The sequence below is a fragment of the Athene cunicularia genome, assembly GCF_003259725.1.
Source record: "Athene cunicularia isolate RWA chromosome 3 unlocalized genomic scaffold, athCun1 chr3_part1, whole genome shotgun sequence".
In the NCBI taxonomy this organism is placed as follows: domain Eukaryota; kingdom Metazoa; phylum Chordata; class Aves; order Strigiformes; family Strigidae; genus Athene; species Athene cunicularia.
In genome coordinates, this window is record NW_020799097.1 from 122,890,315 (window position 1) to 122,910,370 (window position 20,056).

At 37.0% G+C, this 20,056-nt stretch overlaps 1 protein-coding gene across 1 annotated transcript; it reads right to left on the bottom strand.

The window, feature by feature from the left end:
• Positions 1-75: 75 nt before the first annotated feature.
• Positions 76-18,931, bottom strand: ACTR2 (ARP2 actin related protein 2 homolog). Its single transcript, XM_026844852.1, has 8 exons — positions 18,785-18,931; positions 13,013-13,228; positions 8,911-8,983; positions 6,429-6,565; positions 5,492-5,641; positions 4,644-4,789; positions 4,095-4,227; positions 76-2,899 (listed from the first exon to the last, which is right to left on the bottom strand). The coding sequence occupies exons 1-8, from the start codon at positions 18,929-18,931 to the stop codon at positions 2,729-2,731; spliced, it is 1,173 nt and encodes a 390-aa protein (XP_026700653.1). The 3' UTR covers positions 76-2,728.
• Between the last annotated feature and the right edge of the window lie 1,125 nt (positions 18,932-20,056).

Sequence of the window (20,056 nt, forward strand, 5' to 3'; positions counted from 1 at the left end):
GTTTGAAGCAGCTTAACATTAAAAATAGGATGTTCCCAAAAAAAAAGTACAACTGATGCGGCATCTTCTATTCTAATTTTATAGGAGCTGAAGCATATTGCAAATGCAACTCAAGTTATTTGGTCTTCAAAAAAATCCCAAAAAACAAAAACCTCTTTAAAACCAGATTGCTTTCGTAGCAATACTGAAGCTGTCAGCTGAGAGAACACACACACAGTCTCATGTGTGCAAACACACACATGGAGAACCACACTGAGCACAACTGGAACATCCCATTCAGTATTTGGATTACGTATGCATTCTTCCAAATCCATGATAGCTGTAATTTAAAATGCTAGTTGCTTTTTTTCTTTTTTTAATATATACACGGTTTCCATGGAAACCCAAGATTCTGCACAATCAACTGACATTTATTACTCATGGTGCTGTGAAGTTCTCTAGTGAAAGGGCCAAATTCCAAAACCTTTACTCAAACATGCACATACCTAACCAAAGCCAATGAACAGGGGAGAAGATGGTTTAGAAAAGGGGTTGCAGGGTCAAGGTCTAGATTTGATAAATCACATGACAGATTGTCATTCAAAAAAGGTTTTTAAGTCATTCTTTGGTTTATTTCCATGATTCTCAACACTGTCCAAAAAGCCCAGAGACAGTCACATGAGAAACCATAGCTCTAAAGCAAGCCCACAACATTTTTAAATCTTACGTTATTAAATGTTCAGAAGACTACAGGAATTCAGAGTACCCCTTACATTCATGTCCCCAAAAATCTAATTACTGCTTAAGTGCATGCACTGAGGCATGACCGGCATGCCTGTAAATTCATATTGTTCAAGTTAAGAGTAAATATAGCTGCAAAAAACCCCACCCACCTATAATTAAATGGTCATTACTAGCAATACTATAGCGACTGTCTTGTTATTAAAGAAATGCAGACATGGTTTCTGCCTGTTCGGCTTGCTCAGCCAAAAGGAAGCTTGCCTTCTTGATTTAGAAAGAAAGAAAATTGTAAGAATCCAAGGGGGTTTAATATTTCCATGTTCCTGGGTTCAATTATTAATGTAAAGATGTAGACAAATGGCAAGTATATGAAAGCGTATCTCATACATTCCAAGGTTTGGAAGTCAAAAAGCAAATCTTAACTTCCTTATGCTTAAATGTTATGGTAGGCTTGGAAAGCCAGTAAGAAGTGATATAATATTTCCATGAAAATCAAAGCAGAACTAAGTCTAACAGGCATTCATATGCAAGCAGTTTTTGCTATGCTTTATGTAAGGCAGATTTTACTGCAAAGATAAGTTACAAGTCTGCTAGTAGGAAAAAAAATACAGGCAACTATACTCAGAGAAGGTGGCTGACAATTACTAGTGACAACTTCTATTTTTCAGAACAACTCAGCTTTAATGTACTTTTGGAAACAGCATTTTCATCACTGGTTTTCACTTCCTTTCCCATCCCATATTAAGTATCAAAAATCAGGACTGGACAAAACAAATTGTGGATATTTACCAACCGACAACATCTCATATTCCAATGTTATTTTTAACTCGAACAAATATAGGTCATTCTTTATAACCTACTGCCAGTGGTTGTTTATAAATATCTGCTTGTTGCAATAAACATTGGTCATTGAAATACCCATTTGCAGTAACTACTTGGCACTAGGTTAATATACTTGTAAAGTTTAATGGAAGTGCTTCTGAAGTACATACAAGCACTTAAAACAGACTTTTAAAAGTTAGTTTTTGGGGGTTTAATATCTATAGCTACAGTTTTCACAAGCATTTCTGAAAGTATTAAATCTCTTCAAAAGTTTAGAGGCTCTTGTCTCAGCATATCTAAGTTTCTCAACAATTACAGAAAATCTAATTTAACATTCTTGCTCCCTATGCTGAGACAACACGGTACCAAAATTTAGGTATAAAAAGAGGCATTTTTGGTCAGACTGACCCCCAACTATCCCTTAACAGAAAAGCAACACAGCTCAAACCTGTCTCCTCTCGCCAGAAAAAGACACATAAGGCCACAAATTTACATTTGCCAGAATATCAGGTGTTTCTCCATTTGTGGCAACTGTGTACATGTCCACTCAGAGAAATACAGTATGAAAGCCCCACCACCACCTTTAAGGATAAATCACCTCAGAAGCCAGTTTAGGCAGCAGTGTATATGGAACCACATTACATCAAAACGGTGTGTTAAAGCCATTCCAGCTAGTTAAACTAGTTTCTAACAATGTTTAATCAAAATTCCTAATTGCAGGAAAGAAAAAAAAAAAATAATCTTAATGTAGAGAGAGGCAAAAAAATGCAAAGATAACCACCACAATGATCCAATAGCAAAAACTCCTGTTTAAAGGTTTTCTTATGCTAAAAAAGGCACACAACCCCTTGTGAACTAGAGACAAAAGCTAGCAGTACTACAGCAATAAACCCAGAAGAAAAAGCCTACCAGAATTACCCAATTGCCTACTCGGAAGGAACAATGAAGTAGACAGGCTGCTCTTGCTCTGTTTTGTTTGCAGGGAAGTGGTCAAATTTAATAGTCAAATTTAGCCACATTAAGAAACATTTAACAAAAAGCTACCCCAAGAAACCAGAACAAAACCTGACCTTTGGGTCAAAAGGCCACAGACAGGCCTTTCCATAGCATGTAGCTGAGTGAGTTCAGGGATTGGCAATGAAAGAAAAAAAAGCTTTAGACATGTGATGGGAACAAGCTTTGGGATTTATCGAACAGTCACACCAAGCTTCTCCAGCACACGCACTCCCTTTTCTTGGTATTCTTGTCGGGTCATCCAGAAGTTGTCTTTGTCTTTCATGATGTCTGCTAGAACCGCGCCACCCAAAAACACCATGTGCTTTCGACGAGGTGGGTCTTCAATTCGGATCTTAAATTTCTAAGAAAAAGAAAAGAAACTGTTAATAGGATTCCTGAAAAAAAGCCCTTCGAAATAAAATTGTTTCCCACCAGAACAATGAAATGGAAACTGTCTAGTGAGAAAAATGCAACCAAAAAACTTAAATGTTAGCACAGTGCTCTGCTTGAGCTTCCAGCTTGTGCAACCTAAGTAAAATAACTAGGTTTTGCTGGCAATTAGAGACAGCTATTGACACTTTCCCTCAAATTATACTTTCAGAGTATCCACAAAAAGCCCAGGAGTCAGAATACAAAATTAAACACCGTATTTTTGCATTTCATGAACATGGTAAAAGAGTGAAATACTTCCTAAGCTTTGATGGCTAAAATTATCAGAAGTAACCAGATCATCAAATCACACAATATTTTAGAATTATACCAAGTTTTAGAGGGGCAGATGGAACCAATTTTAAATTTACACAATCTAGAACAACTTAGCTAATTAATATTTCCTTAAATTCTTTGATGCTAAAGCTCTAACTTTAAGAGCAAAAATTAGTACAGTCAAAGCTATGTGTGAAATATTGTCTTAGACTTAAAACATTCTGTACAACTGACTCATTCCCTATAGCTGCAAAAGGTCTTTAGAGAACACTGTATTAATAATCAGGGAAGTTCAATTCAGTTCAGCATTAGAAACTCCACTCAAAGGAATTTTCTCTCTAAATATCTCCTCCTTGAAACACAGATAGCATTACAATGCAGTGTTACATCTGTAAGGTCTGTGTGGCTGTTGTCTGCTTATCACAGTCACCAACGAACAGGGGAAATTTATTACACTCGAAGGTGAGAACTCTAGCCTCTTTCTTTTGAGTATTTCGCTTACAGCATGAACCAAAACTTCCACAAAGAAAAGTAATTTTTGCTCAATGATGACTTTAAGGCACAAGAACTCATTAGCTTCGCTTAATCTACATTACAAGTTGTGCCCTAGCACATTTTACATTCAAACTAATCCACGACTTCAGGAATTACTCGCTATTAGCACGGACTAGAAGGTGGCTTTATTCCAAGTATACACACACCACACACCTCTATGAAACGAGGCGGCGATTTTGCAAGTTGCACGGAGAGCCACTCGCAGCTTGTTACATTTCTGACTACTTGGTTCCCTCTAGTGGGGATTCAGGATAAACCTCGTCCCCACACAAATAAAGAAGCAACTCGGCACCTACCGAGAGTTTTTCCACATCTCCTTTCAAAACTCGTTCCAGGTAAAGCTGTTTAAGTTCCCGCTCCAGTCGTGAAGGCAGCCCAGGGTACATGGTAGACCCTCCAGACAGCACAATGTGCTTGTAAAATTCAGACCTGACCAAAAAAAAAAAAAAAAAAAAAAAAAAAAGTAGGTACCTGTATGTACAGGGAGTAAATACAAATCTAAAACTGCTCATTACACAAAGACAGACTGCACAAGTTTGGCAGACTTGCTCATGCTTTTCCAGGCATCCCAGAAAGCAGAAGTAAAAAAATATTGTGCTTTTAAAATTTATCGTTGCTCATTCATACCAAATGACAGTCAAGTTTCCAGAAAACCAAATGACAGTCAAGTTTCCAGAAAACCCGTTAAACTCCAAGATCTCAGACTGAGCCCTACTCCCAGTACACCCCCTTTCCCCAGCAGAACACATATTGGCATCTAAAGCAAAAGATGTTATTTTGTTTGAATGCAGTTCTCACGTCACCCCTGCACTCTGACAAGAGGATTTTAAATGTTCTGCTCTTACCTGGTATCAATGTCAGCGGCCTGGATGGTGTTAAACAGCAATTCAGCCACGCCAACCCCTTCTACATTGATTAAGTGAGGCTGAAAGAGAGCCTCCGGTGCCTCAAACCGTTCCCCACCAACTTTGATAATCCTGCCATCTGGGAGCTAGAGAAGAAAAAACATCAGAAGACTACTTTTAGCCACTTGGATACTAAACAAACCAAGAGGAAATGACCTACATTGTTCCCTGATGTTTTAAAACAGGAAATTGTTGATAATTGCCACCACTGCAAGAAGTCATTCAGTACTACTGAAAGAAGATACAAATTCTTCAATTGTTATGTACTTTAGAGACATCAGGGACCAGATACATTGATACTGACTACTAAACATTTCCTTGCAATACAGGTCCTAATATCAATTTAAAAGAAGATCTTACAGCAAGAGTAATGTTTTCCTGAAAGTTCTTTTCTTCCATGTGTGATCACAGGAAGTTTCCACCAAGAGCAAGTTTACCACTCTTGTCACCAGATATCAGTCTCCTATGTGTCACTAGTAGAGGGATGGAGCTGAAATACAGTCTGACATGCTAGAGCAAGTCCACTTTCTCTACAAGTTCCTATATTCAAATTTCAAGGATCTACAATGACAAAAATAGTACAAAGTTTTATGGAAAATCTCTTTTTTTTTAAAAAAAAAAAAAAGCAGCTTTTAAAAGTTTTCCCAGGACCAAGTAATCTGATTCTAAAGACTCCTGTGTCTGGGAAATGAGCTACTGACAAAAGTTTTGAAAGAATCAAAGCTAAATGCTACCTCAATTTAAGCCTATGAAGTTCAGGACAAGAAAAGCTGTCTCAAAACACTCACCGTGTAGGACTCAACTAGTACTGTGGTCTCTAATGCCAGTTTCTGCTCCTGTTCAATGTTGTATCCCACATAACATAGCTTTTCCTTGATCATGCGAACAGTCTCAAAATCAGCAGAATGGTTGAAAGCATATCCTCGCAGTAAGAGGAGCTACAGGGAATATACCAGGTTAGCAGTAGAGGAGAAGAACACTCCAGATCTCTTTATCAGTAGGTGGGTACATTCAAACATGTATCTTTAAAAGTTTGTCTTCCTTCTTTAACTGCAAATTTAGTATTAAGTCAAATCTGTCACAGCATATCAACATTATTACCAGAAAAGCAGAATGGCAGTAGCATTACTCCAAGTCAGAAATCATCTTCATCCTTACAACTTTCAGTATAACCATTAAAGACAGGTGAAAGATAACCAAAATAATTCTTATATTAAGGACTTCACTTCAGAACACTCCAGTATGCCAGTTTAACCATAAGATTTGTCAATACAGAATGCTGCTCTTATTTAAAAAAAAAACAACAAACAAGTGGGTAAAACATACTGTCTTACTTATTAATCAGGGAAGAATCACTACGTTATTTTCCACACTGTAAGAAAAAAGCCTTTCGAAAATAATTAGTAGAACTGATAGAATACAGTTTTCATTTTATGTATCAAGAAAGCCAACTTTGAGGTTTTCCCTCCCAAATATGGAATAAAAGCCCTTCCTAGAAGACTGCCACTAAGAAAATGTGAAGTCTCTGAATAATATCAATAATATCACATGTGATTTACATGAGGAAACATAAGGACAGACTGAAGCAATACAGAGAATATAGGAGTTCTTTATTATTAATATGATAAAGGCAAAACATATAGCGGTTTCTTGCTATCAAGGGATTTTCATTTGAATCACTGTAGCACAGATACCAGCCTCAACCTTAAATTCTTTCCAGCTTACCTTAATGAGGTACCTAGTGATATCCCTCCCAGCAATATCTAACCGTCTGGTGAGATGAGGGAGAGAGAAACCTTCATAAACTGGGCAAATATGAGTTACACCGTCTCCAGAGTCCACAACAACACCAGTCAACAAACCTAAAAAAATGTGAGGGGTAAAAAGAAAAAGGTCCAACTTTTATTAGCACCTTCATAAATAGAGCAAAATAGTAGCAAGTTTAAGATAGAATTTTTCATTGTAATCTTAAGACAACCTCTATTTACGCAGTCATCGGTTTGGGAAAGAGTAGTCACAATTTAAAATATGATTGTTATCCAGCTGGATTTTAAACTTAAGGTTTTAATAATAACAAATGCTTTCATATAAGTTTTTAAAAAGTATTACCTCTATTTTTTCCTGGATGCTTATAACTCTGCTATTCATCAATTTTATCTAGTATTCTGACATCTTAAATTGAACTCTAAAAAGAATATCTAAGATTAACAGCTTGTTGAGGCACAAATTCCTCTTCAGATTCAGCTGTCTCTGTGCAACCTTACATTAATTTTTCAAATCTGAAGAAACCTAGAGGCATTTAGGCCACAAGTTTACCTTATTACCATTATAAGGACTTGTTGATTTTGACTGGTATTTAAAAAACAAAACAATGCTTTCATAAAGTAGAGAATATTTAGACTATATAGCACACATCTAATTCAGCCCACCCCCCCGAAACAGCGTTAGGCTGAATCAGATCCCCTTTTATAGACTAAAGAAATCACACCAGTGAAAAACATCTACCATAAACCCATTAAATTCTAAGGTGTACAAGACTGAGATGATACAAGCATGTAGAAACAGAAGCTTCTAATTCACTAACAAAATAACTAAGAAGCAGAGTTAATGATGAAAGTTGATTAGAAAACAGTTTTATAGTTTCTCACAAGCTAACTCAAGCAAGAAAATGTATTTTAAGGAAAGACCTTAAAATAATGAAGGAACATTTAAGATGTAATGGAAAGGTGCATTGGTTTGGCTATTGTAATTTACTCAAGCTTTGTAAACAGAAGGCAAACAAATTGGTTATTTGCTTTGAATGAACCAAAGAACACACCTTGGTTCAGTTTTGTGATCAGGTCTTCAGATTTGTTAGTGAACTGGAATAACTGCTATGCAAACACAAAATCAGACGCACGCAGTAAGGAAAGAAATAGTCACGAGGGACTACATCTAACTCCAAAAGACTTTTGTGAGGAATTGCTAAAGTATTTCCTAACTAGAACTAGGTTTTGATATATAAACCCTTTGCCTTTAAAAGATACACAAGCACACAGAATTCCAGGGAGAAGCAACAATTCGTTTTAAGAGAGTTTTAAACAGCGGCAACAAGTGTGGTACACCAAAATGAGGCACTGCACATCTCTCTATGCAATTTTAGCCACTACTTTAATCTTTAATGCAATATAAATGAGTAGGATGTTTTAAATGGCTTCTTTAAATTCTCAAAAGCAAATGTTCTACTTATGTGCCACTTGTTTTTTTATATCTGAAAAGGTCTTCAGCTTTGTTTTAGATGATAATATGTAGAAACACTGGATTGCTATAAGTTGTTGTACATTTTGTTATCCACAAAGTAATTGAGCACTATACAGTAAAACACGTGTAATTACAGCAGAATTTAAGACTGTATGTTAGTCAATTAAATACAAGGAATCAAACCAAAGAAAAATCAAGTGAAGAAAAAAAGAAGAGTAATTGCACAGATGGCAACAAATAAAATTAATATCCAGGTCTGCAAAAGTGGTTTTAGTTTAACTATTTTTAATGACTTGCATAACAGAACCACCTTTCTAGTACCCCAACACTTTTGCTCTTGGACACAGAAACTATGGTGACATGTTGATGGTCAAGGAAATTTATGTCCCATTATATGCAGCTAAATACACCAAGCCACTAGTAAACAGATGCAAGGAGTCATGTTATTAGAACTGATGTGTATGAGTAACTTCTTAAAATCCTATATGGGTTGCAGTTAATGGTAGAATTTCTATCAAACTCTGAATCCGTAATTTCCTTCTCAGGCTGAGGGTCATTTATTCTAGTTTTTCTACAGCAACAAATCAACTTTTTCTTGAACTGAAAATAATGCAAAAGTCACCTAGTCATCATCTTGAAATTCACTTAATGGTAATAAATTTTTCCTTTATCAGAAAATCAAAAGCATGTCATTAAGACTTGAAGCCAAAGACTACACCCTGAAACAATGACAGTTCTCATAAATGAGGTTTTTGCATTTACAAGCACGTCTCCACAGCTGGTTCATGAAAACACCACCAACAGTGGTGCCGATCAATAGTTCCTCAAAACAAAAAGCAAACCCATAAGTCAGAGATGAGCTTACTTAGAACAGCACTGAAAGTCCAAGACCCATTAATACCATATTAATACTTTGGCTCAGAAACACATTTATAAACTAAACAGATTTTAAGTTATCTTTGCCTACCTTGAGCATACAAAGTAAGAACAGCCTGAATGGCTACATACACCCCAGAAAACTGGTATGTCTCAAACATAACCTGTAAGATGAAGGCAAAAATTAACTTCCAAAACAGACTTAAATTCCACAGATGTTTGAAAACTGTATTTGTAGAATTCTGTATTTCTGCTAATAAAAATCACTTTCCAGTAAATTTCATCACACAATTCTACAGAGACATTAGAAACCTACTGGCTTTACGGCAGTAAGTAGTACATTCAGTTCTATACTTTACCTGTTCACACAGGACAAGCCGTATGAAATATTCCACATCCATTTAGCAATGAAAGCATATACTTACAAGAAACCCACACACCAATTTCTACAGATTTACCAATTTTCCAAAGTGCTTAATGAGCAGGAGGGCAGTACTTGCAGACCAGCCAAGTATTTAATTACTGAAGTGGGACTGGGGAACAAGATGTTTATTAAAGGTGTATGCTCTAAATCTTATGAAGTTCAGAGTTTGTTTTTTGGTTGTTTTTTTTTTTTTTAGTCTTCATCAAGCCCTACAGACTATGTCAAGTAAAGAGCAAACAGACTTCTATGCATATCAGTGTAGAATAAGGTCTTTGTCACAAGTTGTTCTCTGCTTCTGGGCTGCCTTCTTCCCTTCTTTAAAGGGCAACTGATGACAAACTTTTAGAATTAGTGCAAAATCCACAACAATTTAAATAGTATGGGTAGGGCTAACTCTGTTACATACAGAAAAGGTTTGCAGAACTCTTTACTGAAACATGAAAAGTAACTGCCCATCTTGTAGACTAGGTTCTCCTATCCATTAAACTAGATTCAGTGAAGAAACAGAGTCTAAGATTAAAGGATGTAGAGTTTATACGATCTTCTTGTCTTTATAAACACAAAAAAAGGCCAAGTAAACAAATCATACTGTACAGCAGTTTCCCCCTCAAAATGCTTTACCAGGAAAAAAAGATGAATTCTAATTATTCCAGCACACACTGAAGTTTTGCTTTTGCTATTCTGCAGCCTCCTGAGCACTTCTGCAACTTCTAGGATTAGAAACTAATTAAATCCTAAGAACTCCCACACCTCAAGTAAAAGATACCTAAATATTTTTAAAGAAAAAAAGCTGATGTCTGACAATTTTAGAGTTCTAAACTATTTAAGGAACCTCCTCTTAAAATAACATGATTTTAAATGACTGGCCCATATCAAAAACCTGATCCTTGCTAAGACAATGATTTCACAGCTGTATCAAGCACACTGCAAAACTCCTGGGAAGACTGATGCTACTTTTCTTGGTATATTCGCTGTGAGCACGCAGTATAGCAGAAGTCAAGCAGTAAGGAACACAGAGGGAGTGAGCTGCAGAGCATCATGGTTTGGGTCTTTAGAAACCCCCAGTGTGAACCAGCCAGTATAAAAGTAAATTTAATACAGTAGTCAGGTGCATGGATCTAAGAATGAGCAAGACATTACAGGGTTGGCTAGTGACTTCCGTACTGGCCACGGTTTAGCACATAACGCAATACCTTCAGAAACAAGAAGCAGAAGTGTCTGCCAGAAAAGGGCAGCAACTCAATAAGAAATCCCATCTGAGTAGGCATTGTCTAAAACCAGCACTATTCCAATGAATGAGCCTTTCAAACAACCCGAGCACTTACAGAATAAAAACCTCATTTAGGAAAAATCTAAATTATCATCTTCATACAACAAAATGAATATTCAAATAGCATTAGTTACTGCCTTGACATGTTGCACTAAACCCTAGAAGCCATCGCAAAACCCTTTTATAACCTATATGCAGGCCTTTGTGGTGTGTTACTCTTTCTTTCAAGATATCTAGATCTGTTCTATCTGACATTAAAAATGCCTTGACATGGGATACAGATGCACTGGGCAGGATGTTCTCCTGAAAAGATTCTTCTTCTCGTGACACCAGCTTTTGGATTACCTACAAAGTGATGCTCTAATTGGACATAGAAAGAAAGAACTAAAAATTGGAGGAAAAAAAAATACAGAATACCAGGCTGGGATTAGGAACAGTGACAGTGCTAGAGTATCTCTACAGCTACATGATATGCCACTACTGTTTGGCTGCTCCTGAGGGTACTACAGAAAGAGAAGGCAGCAGATAACTAGAGACAAACAAACAGCAAACACTCATTTAAGCTGAGCAGCAAGCAGTGTCTTGTACATGCTATAAAAAACCCAGCACTTTAAAAAAAAAATAGATTTTACAACACAACTGTTGTGAACACTTGCTGCTATTACTGTGTAGCTGAGTTTGATGGAGCGATGGGGTAAGGAGATAGAATTACTGAAAGCAGAATGAAGTACAGGGAACATAATTATCTATCATCTTGATATGGTCCAGACGACTAAGCTTTTCTTTTAAAATGCTACTGCACTGTATCACAAAATGCAGAGGCATTATTACATTTACTGCAGGCTTTAGGAAAAAAAAAAAAAAAAAAAAAATAAGGAAAAGTCCATGTCAAAAATGGAAGGAGTATAAATAGGTTGCAGTTAAAAACTAAATATTGCTAGCCTTCATAACACTGCAATCCATTCAAAATATTAATAAAAACAATGAGCTTCTGTTTAACTCAAATTTAAATTTACAAAAATGGATTCTAGTCTCCCTAATCTTCTGGATCATGATTAAGTATCTACAATCTGTGGAGGGGTTTAAAAAAAGCAAATGGAGCAATACAAATATTTTATCAGACTTCAGAAGCCATACAAGCCTTTTCAATTTACAGTACAAAACTACTCAGTCCCAGAATAACTAAAACCCAGGCTTTTTTGTGTAGTAGGAAAACAGACACAAGAACACTATTGTAGACAGCTGAAAAGCAAAAGAAATCTGAACAGGCAATTCAACCATTCCTGCTATATGGAGGCCACCCAGAAAAATCTGCTATGCCTATCATACAACAGCTGACTGATGTACCATGGACTGTATTACTAATGTTGCATTACATAATACTTAGGTAATAGGTCCCCAATGCCCACAATTGCTAAGCAATGCTGAATACAGATTGTACAAATTGACTTTTTTCACTTAAGTTTTTCCAGCTTTGCTATATTTCACTTGCTCCCAAGTCACTGAAAGAAAAGATTAGCACAAATAGATTCACTGACACATTGCAGAAAGCACTACTGTAGCTGTGACAACAAAATGATTTTTAAAGGAAGGATCAGCAGATGATGATAAAGGTAAATTCTTATTAGACTAAGCAACAGATTTTGGAGGGGGAAAAAAAATATATATACACACAAGCTTTCATATTTGAAGTTCTGATAAATGGATATGGTTTTAGACTTAGAATCCATTTTTCCTGCCCTATCAGCTACTCTAACAACACATTTTATAAATTACACTGAATACTTTGATTAATTGAAAGTACCTATGATGCTTGAGAACAAAAACAAAACAGGAAACAAAACTTTTTGTTCCCATCAAACTTCACTGCTCTTCAAGGCTGAGTATGTGTCACACAGTACTAGGGCTAAACAACATGCATGTGACAACCTACATTAACAAAAAGTTCAGATGGAGCTTAGATTGCCTATGGCAGCACTGTGAGACCAAGGATCCAAGAACTATGCCCTCCTTCTTTGAAGGCTTTCATTAATAATCCCGAGCATTAATCAAAGATTAGTGAATTGGTTGTAATCACACCTTTGTCTCTGCTACCTCCAACACCACTGCTCCATCTGGTAAGCACCACCTTGCTCAAGCCTCAATCTCCTCTGAGGCGTTACTGGCTTACAGGAGTCCAAGTCATTTTAAGTAATTAACATTCATCCAACAGCTAGTAACCAGTATGTCTTGGATACATGAAGATAAACATGTATTTCCGATCCTGTGTCTTACAAGTGATAGGACTTGAGACAAGAAGCCTGCATATAGCTTTTGAACAAAGTCAGCTTGTTTGAATTTAACCGCAGTAGCCTTCATGACTATGGCTGAGGATAAGTTTTGGTTAGAAAACGGAACTGCTTTGCTTCAAGCCATTAGTTACCAGGTGTTTCAGGAGGTTAAAAACTCTTTACAATGCTTCAATGACAGTATATATCAGTTTCTACTAGACAGACATACCTCCACAATCTTCTCCCTATTTTTAGTTGGATTCATAGGAGGTTCTGTCAGTAGTATTTTACAATTTTTTGTGTCAATATTAAGTTTTTCTGGTCCAAATGTGTAATCCCAGAGGTGCTTCATATCATCCCAGTTCCGAACTATCCCATTCTCCATTGGATAATTCACTTCCAGCATTGAGCGTAATTCACTTGCTTCATCACCAACCATGAGATCCTGTAAAATTTCAATATAGAAACATGTTAGTGCTTGCAAAGTTCTCCACACACCAAAATCCTCAAGAATGACAGTGAACTGCTCCAGCCTGTGTCCAACTGTGTTCTTAAACAATGCCCATATTTTAGAATCATTTTCAGGTACTTAGGAGAAAAGTGGAATATACTGAATGTAGTATTTAAATTTGGTTTTTACCCATCCCAAACTTTTTCCAAAACAAAACTTTGTCAATTCTATTCTCCAATTAACCTTAAACAAACTAATAAACCCTGCTACAGCCAGATACCAAAAGACCTTTGTAAGTACAGATGTTTCTCCACTGACACCTCCAAAATTCTCTTATCAAATACTCATTTCAAAAGGCTGAGACGCAAAATAGCACATAAGGGTAGTAGGTGGGATTGGCAGAATATTTTTCCATGCATGTTGCAAACTTCTGTGCACAATACCAAAACAGGAATAATGAGTGGTGAATAAGCATACCGAACAGTAGCAAAAGCAAATAAGAGATCAGAAGTTCCACACTAGACATTAAAAGAAACAATGGTTTACATATTGCCTATGTCAGTAGAGTGTGAAAAGACACATCTAAATATAAAATATCCTCTCGTCTGTTCCATGTCAAAAGTCCCAAGCCCAAAACCACAGTAACGCATTCTTACACAAATACAACCAACTAATGCATAGTTTGTATAGTCATTTCACACTGATTAAGCAATCTGTTTAATAAAGTTAATTATGCAAACACCGCACATTCAAATTAGTAGCATCGTATCTTCTCCTTTCCCACGTTCTTCCCAGAGGAAGCATGCACAGCAACGTTATCTTTGCTCCCTATTACTTGCCATACTTTTCTAAAGAAGCCTCAACTCACTTGCTCACATTTAGCCTACAAAAACACATTTCTAATTACCAATAGCACTGTTTCCATACTAGCATATATTCATTTCATTGAAAAAAAAACCCAGCTGCTTCATACAAAAACATGCCACCGCAGTTTGCAGTTACTGTGGCACAGAAAACTCTGAAGTGAGGATTACTCAACCTACTGTTCAATATTAGGGGAAAAATAAAATGCACAATGAAAAATCCAGCATCTGGTTTATAATGCGTTTTTAAAGAAGCAATCTAAACAATTACTGTTGACTACATAAGAAGGAAGTTAGTTGAAAACAGTTTAAATCAAACCATTCCTCTTCCAACCCCTCTCCCTGATAAGGTTTTGTTTTCCCTTGCATAGATCATCACTGCACAGAAGACAGAAGTCAAGACTAACATTTTAAATCAAATGTATTCAAGTGAAACCATACTATGAAAACTCCACCATGCAACCATGTTACACCTGAGAATTTAAGACAACAGAAACTCCACCAGTTAGAAGAATAAAAAGCCTTTTTTATACGTTGTTGAGGCTCTATGCTCCCAAACAGGACAAAGCCCAGGAAAAGCTGCTATTCAAATGTGCAATGAAAGTTGCACAAAACTTTCACATCCTTTTAAAACAAAGCTAAAGGGCAGAACAGTTGTTCTCAAGAGCACACTAACAAACGCGCACTTGGCAGGTGAAGAGGAAGGACGACAGCACAACTGAATTTGCAGAGGAACCCCTACCATGACATTCAGTGTTTCCACCACTTTGGTACTCAGTAATATTTGTCCAACTGAAATCTGAAAGTTTATTCAAGCTCTGGGTTTGTACGGTTAAATGCAGCAATTTCAACTGTTAAAGGTGCTGAGTTTACGTTGCTCTTTAGGAGTTATTCTTACATCTTGCAAAACTACGGCTAGGTAGCATTTAGAAGCAATACATAATATATTGTCATGAATTAGTTGCTAGTAAACCAAAGCAATGAACAACGTCCAAAATAAGTATGTATTCAAATGTAAAATGTAGGACAAGACAAAACAATGAATAGCATCAAAAAATAACATAACAGCTACTAGGTCCCATCAAGCAAAAATGGCAAACAAACAGCACAGGGGCACCTCACTTACCATCTTTTTGTTATTCTACTTCAACAGGTCAAGAAAGGTGAAGAAAGAAGGTAGAAGCAAGAAAGTCAGAAAAGGCCTAAATGAAATTCTCAAATTATTTTAAGTACACAGTAGAAATAGGCTGAAAGAGATGCACGCACAGCAGGAAATGATCTGAGTTAGTTTAGTTAAGGCCAAACTAACATTCTGAGATCTCAGATTAAAATGTCTTTAAAGGAAGCTATTGCTACATGTCAGCAGCATGTCATGTTTATGTATCTTACGTCGCAAACAAGATCAATATATATATGCCTATTTCTCATAAATAGGATTCTGTGCATAAATATTCTGTAACACTGGAGTTCTACCCCGGGCAAGGTGTTTGTCTGAACTAGACAAGACTCAAGGCATTTGACCACAACTAGCTCTGACAAACGCTAAATTTAAATCTTGTTTTAAAAAATCTGCTTTAAATACCCAAGAACTGAAAACTATAACATAAAAGCATTCACCTATAAGCAGGCTAATCTGTTCATATTATCATGGAGAAAATACCCAAAAGGAATCGCACAAGATATTTACTTCAATTATAGCATCTACTCTCAGAATGGAAACAAGCAATCATGAAGTGCAGTAGTAAGAGCAGTGTCTCAAAGCTCTTTCCCTATAGCAAGCCATGGAGATAGAAAGATAAGATAATTAAAGCAGCCAGGAAGCATTGTGAAATATTTGAAGTGTACGTGCACAAACACTGTCCAACATTACAGTAAAGCCATTTCTGTGATTATTGAGATATTTTTCCTCCTTCCATTAAATTCACTTTGAGTCACCTAAGCTGTCAAAAGCTGTAAAATAAATATCAGGTCCCAGAGGGCAATTCTACTTATTCTGCAAACTGCGTCAAAGGAAAAGAGCATAGATTTTCTGGCAGCTGCCTTTGCCCTACCAAAGAGGCTGGTCAGAGCGTGGCCCTCTTCCTCACTTCAAATCCAGAGAATTACCTTATCCAGGCTGTCTTTGGCAGAAACTGAGCAGAACTGTAGGACATGGACTATGGCCCAGCAGGTCACTGGGTCTGATCTGCCCTAAAATCCTAATCGTTTTAAAGTAGTCAAAGCTACTCATCAGTCCTGCCTTCCTAAGATGGTTATTAACCACAAAACCTGCTGCAAAGATTAGTAAATCAGTAAAAGCTAAGAGCAGCATCTATGCTTATGGATTCAGAGCTTTAAGGTTGCAATTTTAAACAAAATAATCCCCGTAAGAACTGAACTTTTGTGTCTATGACTTAACTTGCGACTCCAAATAGGGGAAAAAACCTGTGTCCCTGCTGCTGGCCAAAATGTGAATTCAGAAGGGAAACGTGAACAAAGCAACGTGAAACCAGTAACTCAATAGATGGATGATAACCACTGTTTTGACCAGCTTCCAGACTCTCTTCACAGTATCTGAATTTCACAGGAATGACAGCTTTTCTGAATAGTTTTGAAAAGTTAAACTGATAATCTTCTTGCCAGCTTCCTTTACTCAGTTTTAAACTGATCCCGTAAGAACTTGCCGTGAATGGCTAGAATTAAATTTTGGCATAAGACTCATCTGCTAAAATACATTTTTTTAGGAAATCTTCAATAAGCTCACATAGAAAAACAGCACTCATACTTAACAAGTCTTCCTACTGTATTATCCTACTGGGATACTTTGGGTATCTGTAGCACGGATTTCTTCTCTTGATACAGTTTCCTTAAGAAAGAGTGACAAACTATTACAGGCAGACGCTATAAAATTTCTAGAAGAATCTAGACACATCGTTTATACTCTCTAAGATACACTCATGTGATCCATGCTCAAGCAGAAGACGGGCAGTGCATGCGAAATTATAGTTTACTGGTACTTTGATACTGATCTCATAGCAATTACTTCTACCTCCTATCTTTCCAATTCAACACTGTCATCTGTAATGATATTAAACTAAGTTATCAGATAATCAGAGGATACCAAAACTGGCAGGACAGGCTGTATCAGATCAGCTGGAAAGAAAACATGACTTCAACAATGAGATTCCATGCAAGAGAATTTTTCTTGGACTTAAGACTTGTAAATCACCGCACAACTTTCATAAAACTGTACCAGGACCTCCTTGAAGAAATTGTCACATTAAGTTCAAGCAGATATCTGAAGAAACACCTCTCAAAGTCTTACAAGAGAATGGAAGATGTTTTCCCACTCCTTAAAAAACTTCCTGTCTACTCTGAAAGGGAAAGATCTCCATCCTTTCAATACAGTATCCTAGCTGTATCAGTTATTTTTTTAAAAAAAGCACATTTTAGAAAGGTCTGATGTCTTCTGTCCTCTTGATTTCCTAGTACGGCCTTCTGCTGATAATACTAACTTTTTACAGGCAGCATCAGAAATCAGATAACTGAAGTTGTCCTTGTCACCCACAGGGTTCTGAAAATAAGGAGGACTGGGCAGATGGTAGGTTTGGGGTTTGGTTTTGTTTTTTTTTTTCATTTTACTAAGCTGCTGCTCAGAAGCAACAAGGCAGGCAAAACTGAAAGCCTGTACACAGTTGTTCTACTTGACCTTCACTGGCCTAAAAGAGGGCTTCCACAGCTCTGCATCACCTCCTGTTTCTCCCTCAAGTTCCTGCTTTTGCCTTCCTCTCAAACTGCAGCTTGCACAACTGTCTTTTAAGGCAGTCAAAACTTTACCTGACAAAGAAATCACTCTTCTTCAGCTGGATCAGCTCACTAAAGCGGCTCACCACAGGACTGCACAAGCAGTATGACTAGCACAAGGTGAGAATGTGTGGCTAGAAGCAAAAAGGGAGGATGTGACCACACCAGGGCCAAGACATTTACCGAAGCCTGTAGTGCAGAAGCAACTACTAACATCTGAAGCATTAGTCTGTAATTACAAAATAAAATGAGAAATGATAGCTCCCCAGACTTCAGGAAAAGATTCTCAAACAGTGGTTCCCCATCATTCCAAGCTTGGAATAACGTCCCAAGATGAAGCAGCCTGGACACAGCCCCTACATCTCTATCTGGTGCGGAGTACCTACGTCTACCAACAGCAAAAAGGAAAGAAAACAAAAACAATAGAAACAATGAAATGCAAACACAACCAAGGTTAAACATCTCATACAAGATCACAGATGATCAACTCTGAGTAGAAAGCAAACAGTATAGAAAGACCTGGAAGCTCCAGCAGCTCTTCAGCATTGTCTCAGAAACCCACAGCACAGCTCGGTGACAAACATCAACCACTTCTGATTTCTGCCTTCTAAACTTGACACTGTTTACATATTGGCATTTGAAGTCGCTTTTTGCCCAGAACCCCTTGAGCCCTACCTGCTGCCTCCTCAGTTTTACTATCTAAAGGCCTTCAGTGCTTTAGATTACCCTCTTAATAACTTTGTAGTTTGTGACAAGCTAAAACCCAATACAGAAACGAATCAAGAGATACCGAAAGAGCATAAAGGGGAATTAAGGAAAATATAATTTCCAGCCATTACGTAAGTCAAGAGCTGCCCTAATTATTTTTATCTGTTAGAAAGTTATAATAATGAAAAAAATTTACCTTGATTTCAATGTTTCCCACTTTAGCAGTTGATCTTATAATAGGTCTTCCAACCAATGCTGGAAAAATGTGCTCTGGAAAATTTGAGCCTGCATAGCCACATTTCACAAACTGAAAAGGAATAAATAATTTTATTAGAATATGCATTACTTTTGGTTACTAACAGAAACCTGGTTTGGGGTAAAAAAATTAAAAGCATGTGTCCCACTGGAAACCAATTGGATTTATATTTCCAAATCAATTTTACACTTTTCAGATGATGCATAGATCTGTAAAACTTAATTAAAATATATTCCAGAATGTCAGATTTTTTCGTAAACAGTATTAAAACAGCTAAGTGTGTTGAGAGATGTAAAAGAGTCCAGTGTTTTAATCTGGATTTCTGTCACTCTATAAAAAAAAAAAAACTCTCTAGCAACCTGAAACCCATCATTTTGTAATGGATCACCTTATAATGAGTACCCAATGAGACCAAATTAAACCACCTCTCCAATTAGGGCACACAGTAGCATAACAAATTACACACCAGAAAAAAACAAAACCTTGTGAATTCAGGTGTTATGCTGTTATAAAAAGTGTTTAACAGTGAATTAGCAGATAAGCTGTGCAACTCCGACGGATTTCTCAGTTTCATAATTTTCAGAGTTTCTTTTAAGGATAAAGATATTATTCTGCAGTAAGCACTTCTAAAACCAACAGCATAACCAAAACCAGAACATTGGTAGTTCACACCAAACAGGATACTCTGAAAGAGTTGTTTGTTACCCAAATATGTACAAAAGGAAGCTTTGTATCACTGGGTCCTTAAGATAGTATATACACTAAGAAAACAGTGAGAATTAACTGAGCAGAAGAAAAAAAAAAAAAAAAATCACTAGAGGAAGCTCAGCTGTAAAACGAGAATTTCAAATGTGCCAGTAAGAAGTTACAATTTTAGATCATGGGGATCAGCAAATTATGCTCTTTGGCTATGCTACTCTGATGTTCTACCTGCAGTTCATACAGAGCAGGCTTCTCTTTTTGATGCACACTTAGCGTACTGCACTACATCAGCATGCCAGAACAGCATCCTGCAGTCCCAAACTAAACATTACACATTTTCATCCGCAAAAATCACTCAACTATCTAGGTGTAACAGTGGTAACACTGCATCACGGAATCATTCCGGTTGGAGGGAACCTCAGGAGCCGTCTTGTCCAACCTTTGGCTCAAAGTATTCAACACTGAATTCACACCAGGTTACTTCAGGCTTCGACCAGTTAGTTGGGTGTT

Coding starts and splice junctions, on each gene's coding strand:
- ACTR2 (XM_026844852.1), bottom strand. CDS start 18,931: ATGCATATTCTAATAAAATTATTTATTCCTTTTCAGTTTGTGAAATGT. Junction 6,566..8,910: donor TCTTACTTTGTATGCTCAAG/GTAGGCAAAGAT, acceptor ACATTTTTTTAG/GTTTGTTGACTGGTGTTGTT. Junction 4,228..4,643: donor GCCGCTGACATTGATACCAG/GTAAGAGCAGAA, acceptor TTTTTTGGTCAG/GTCTGAATTTTACAAGCACA.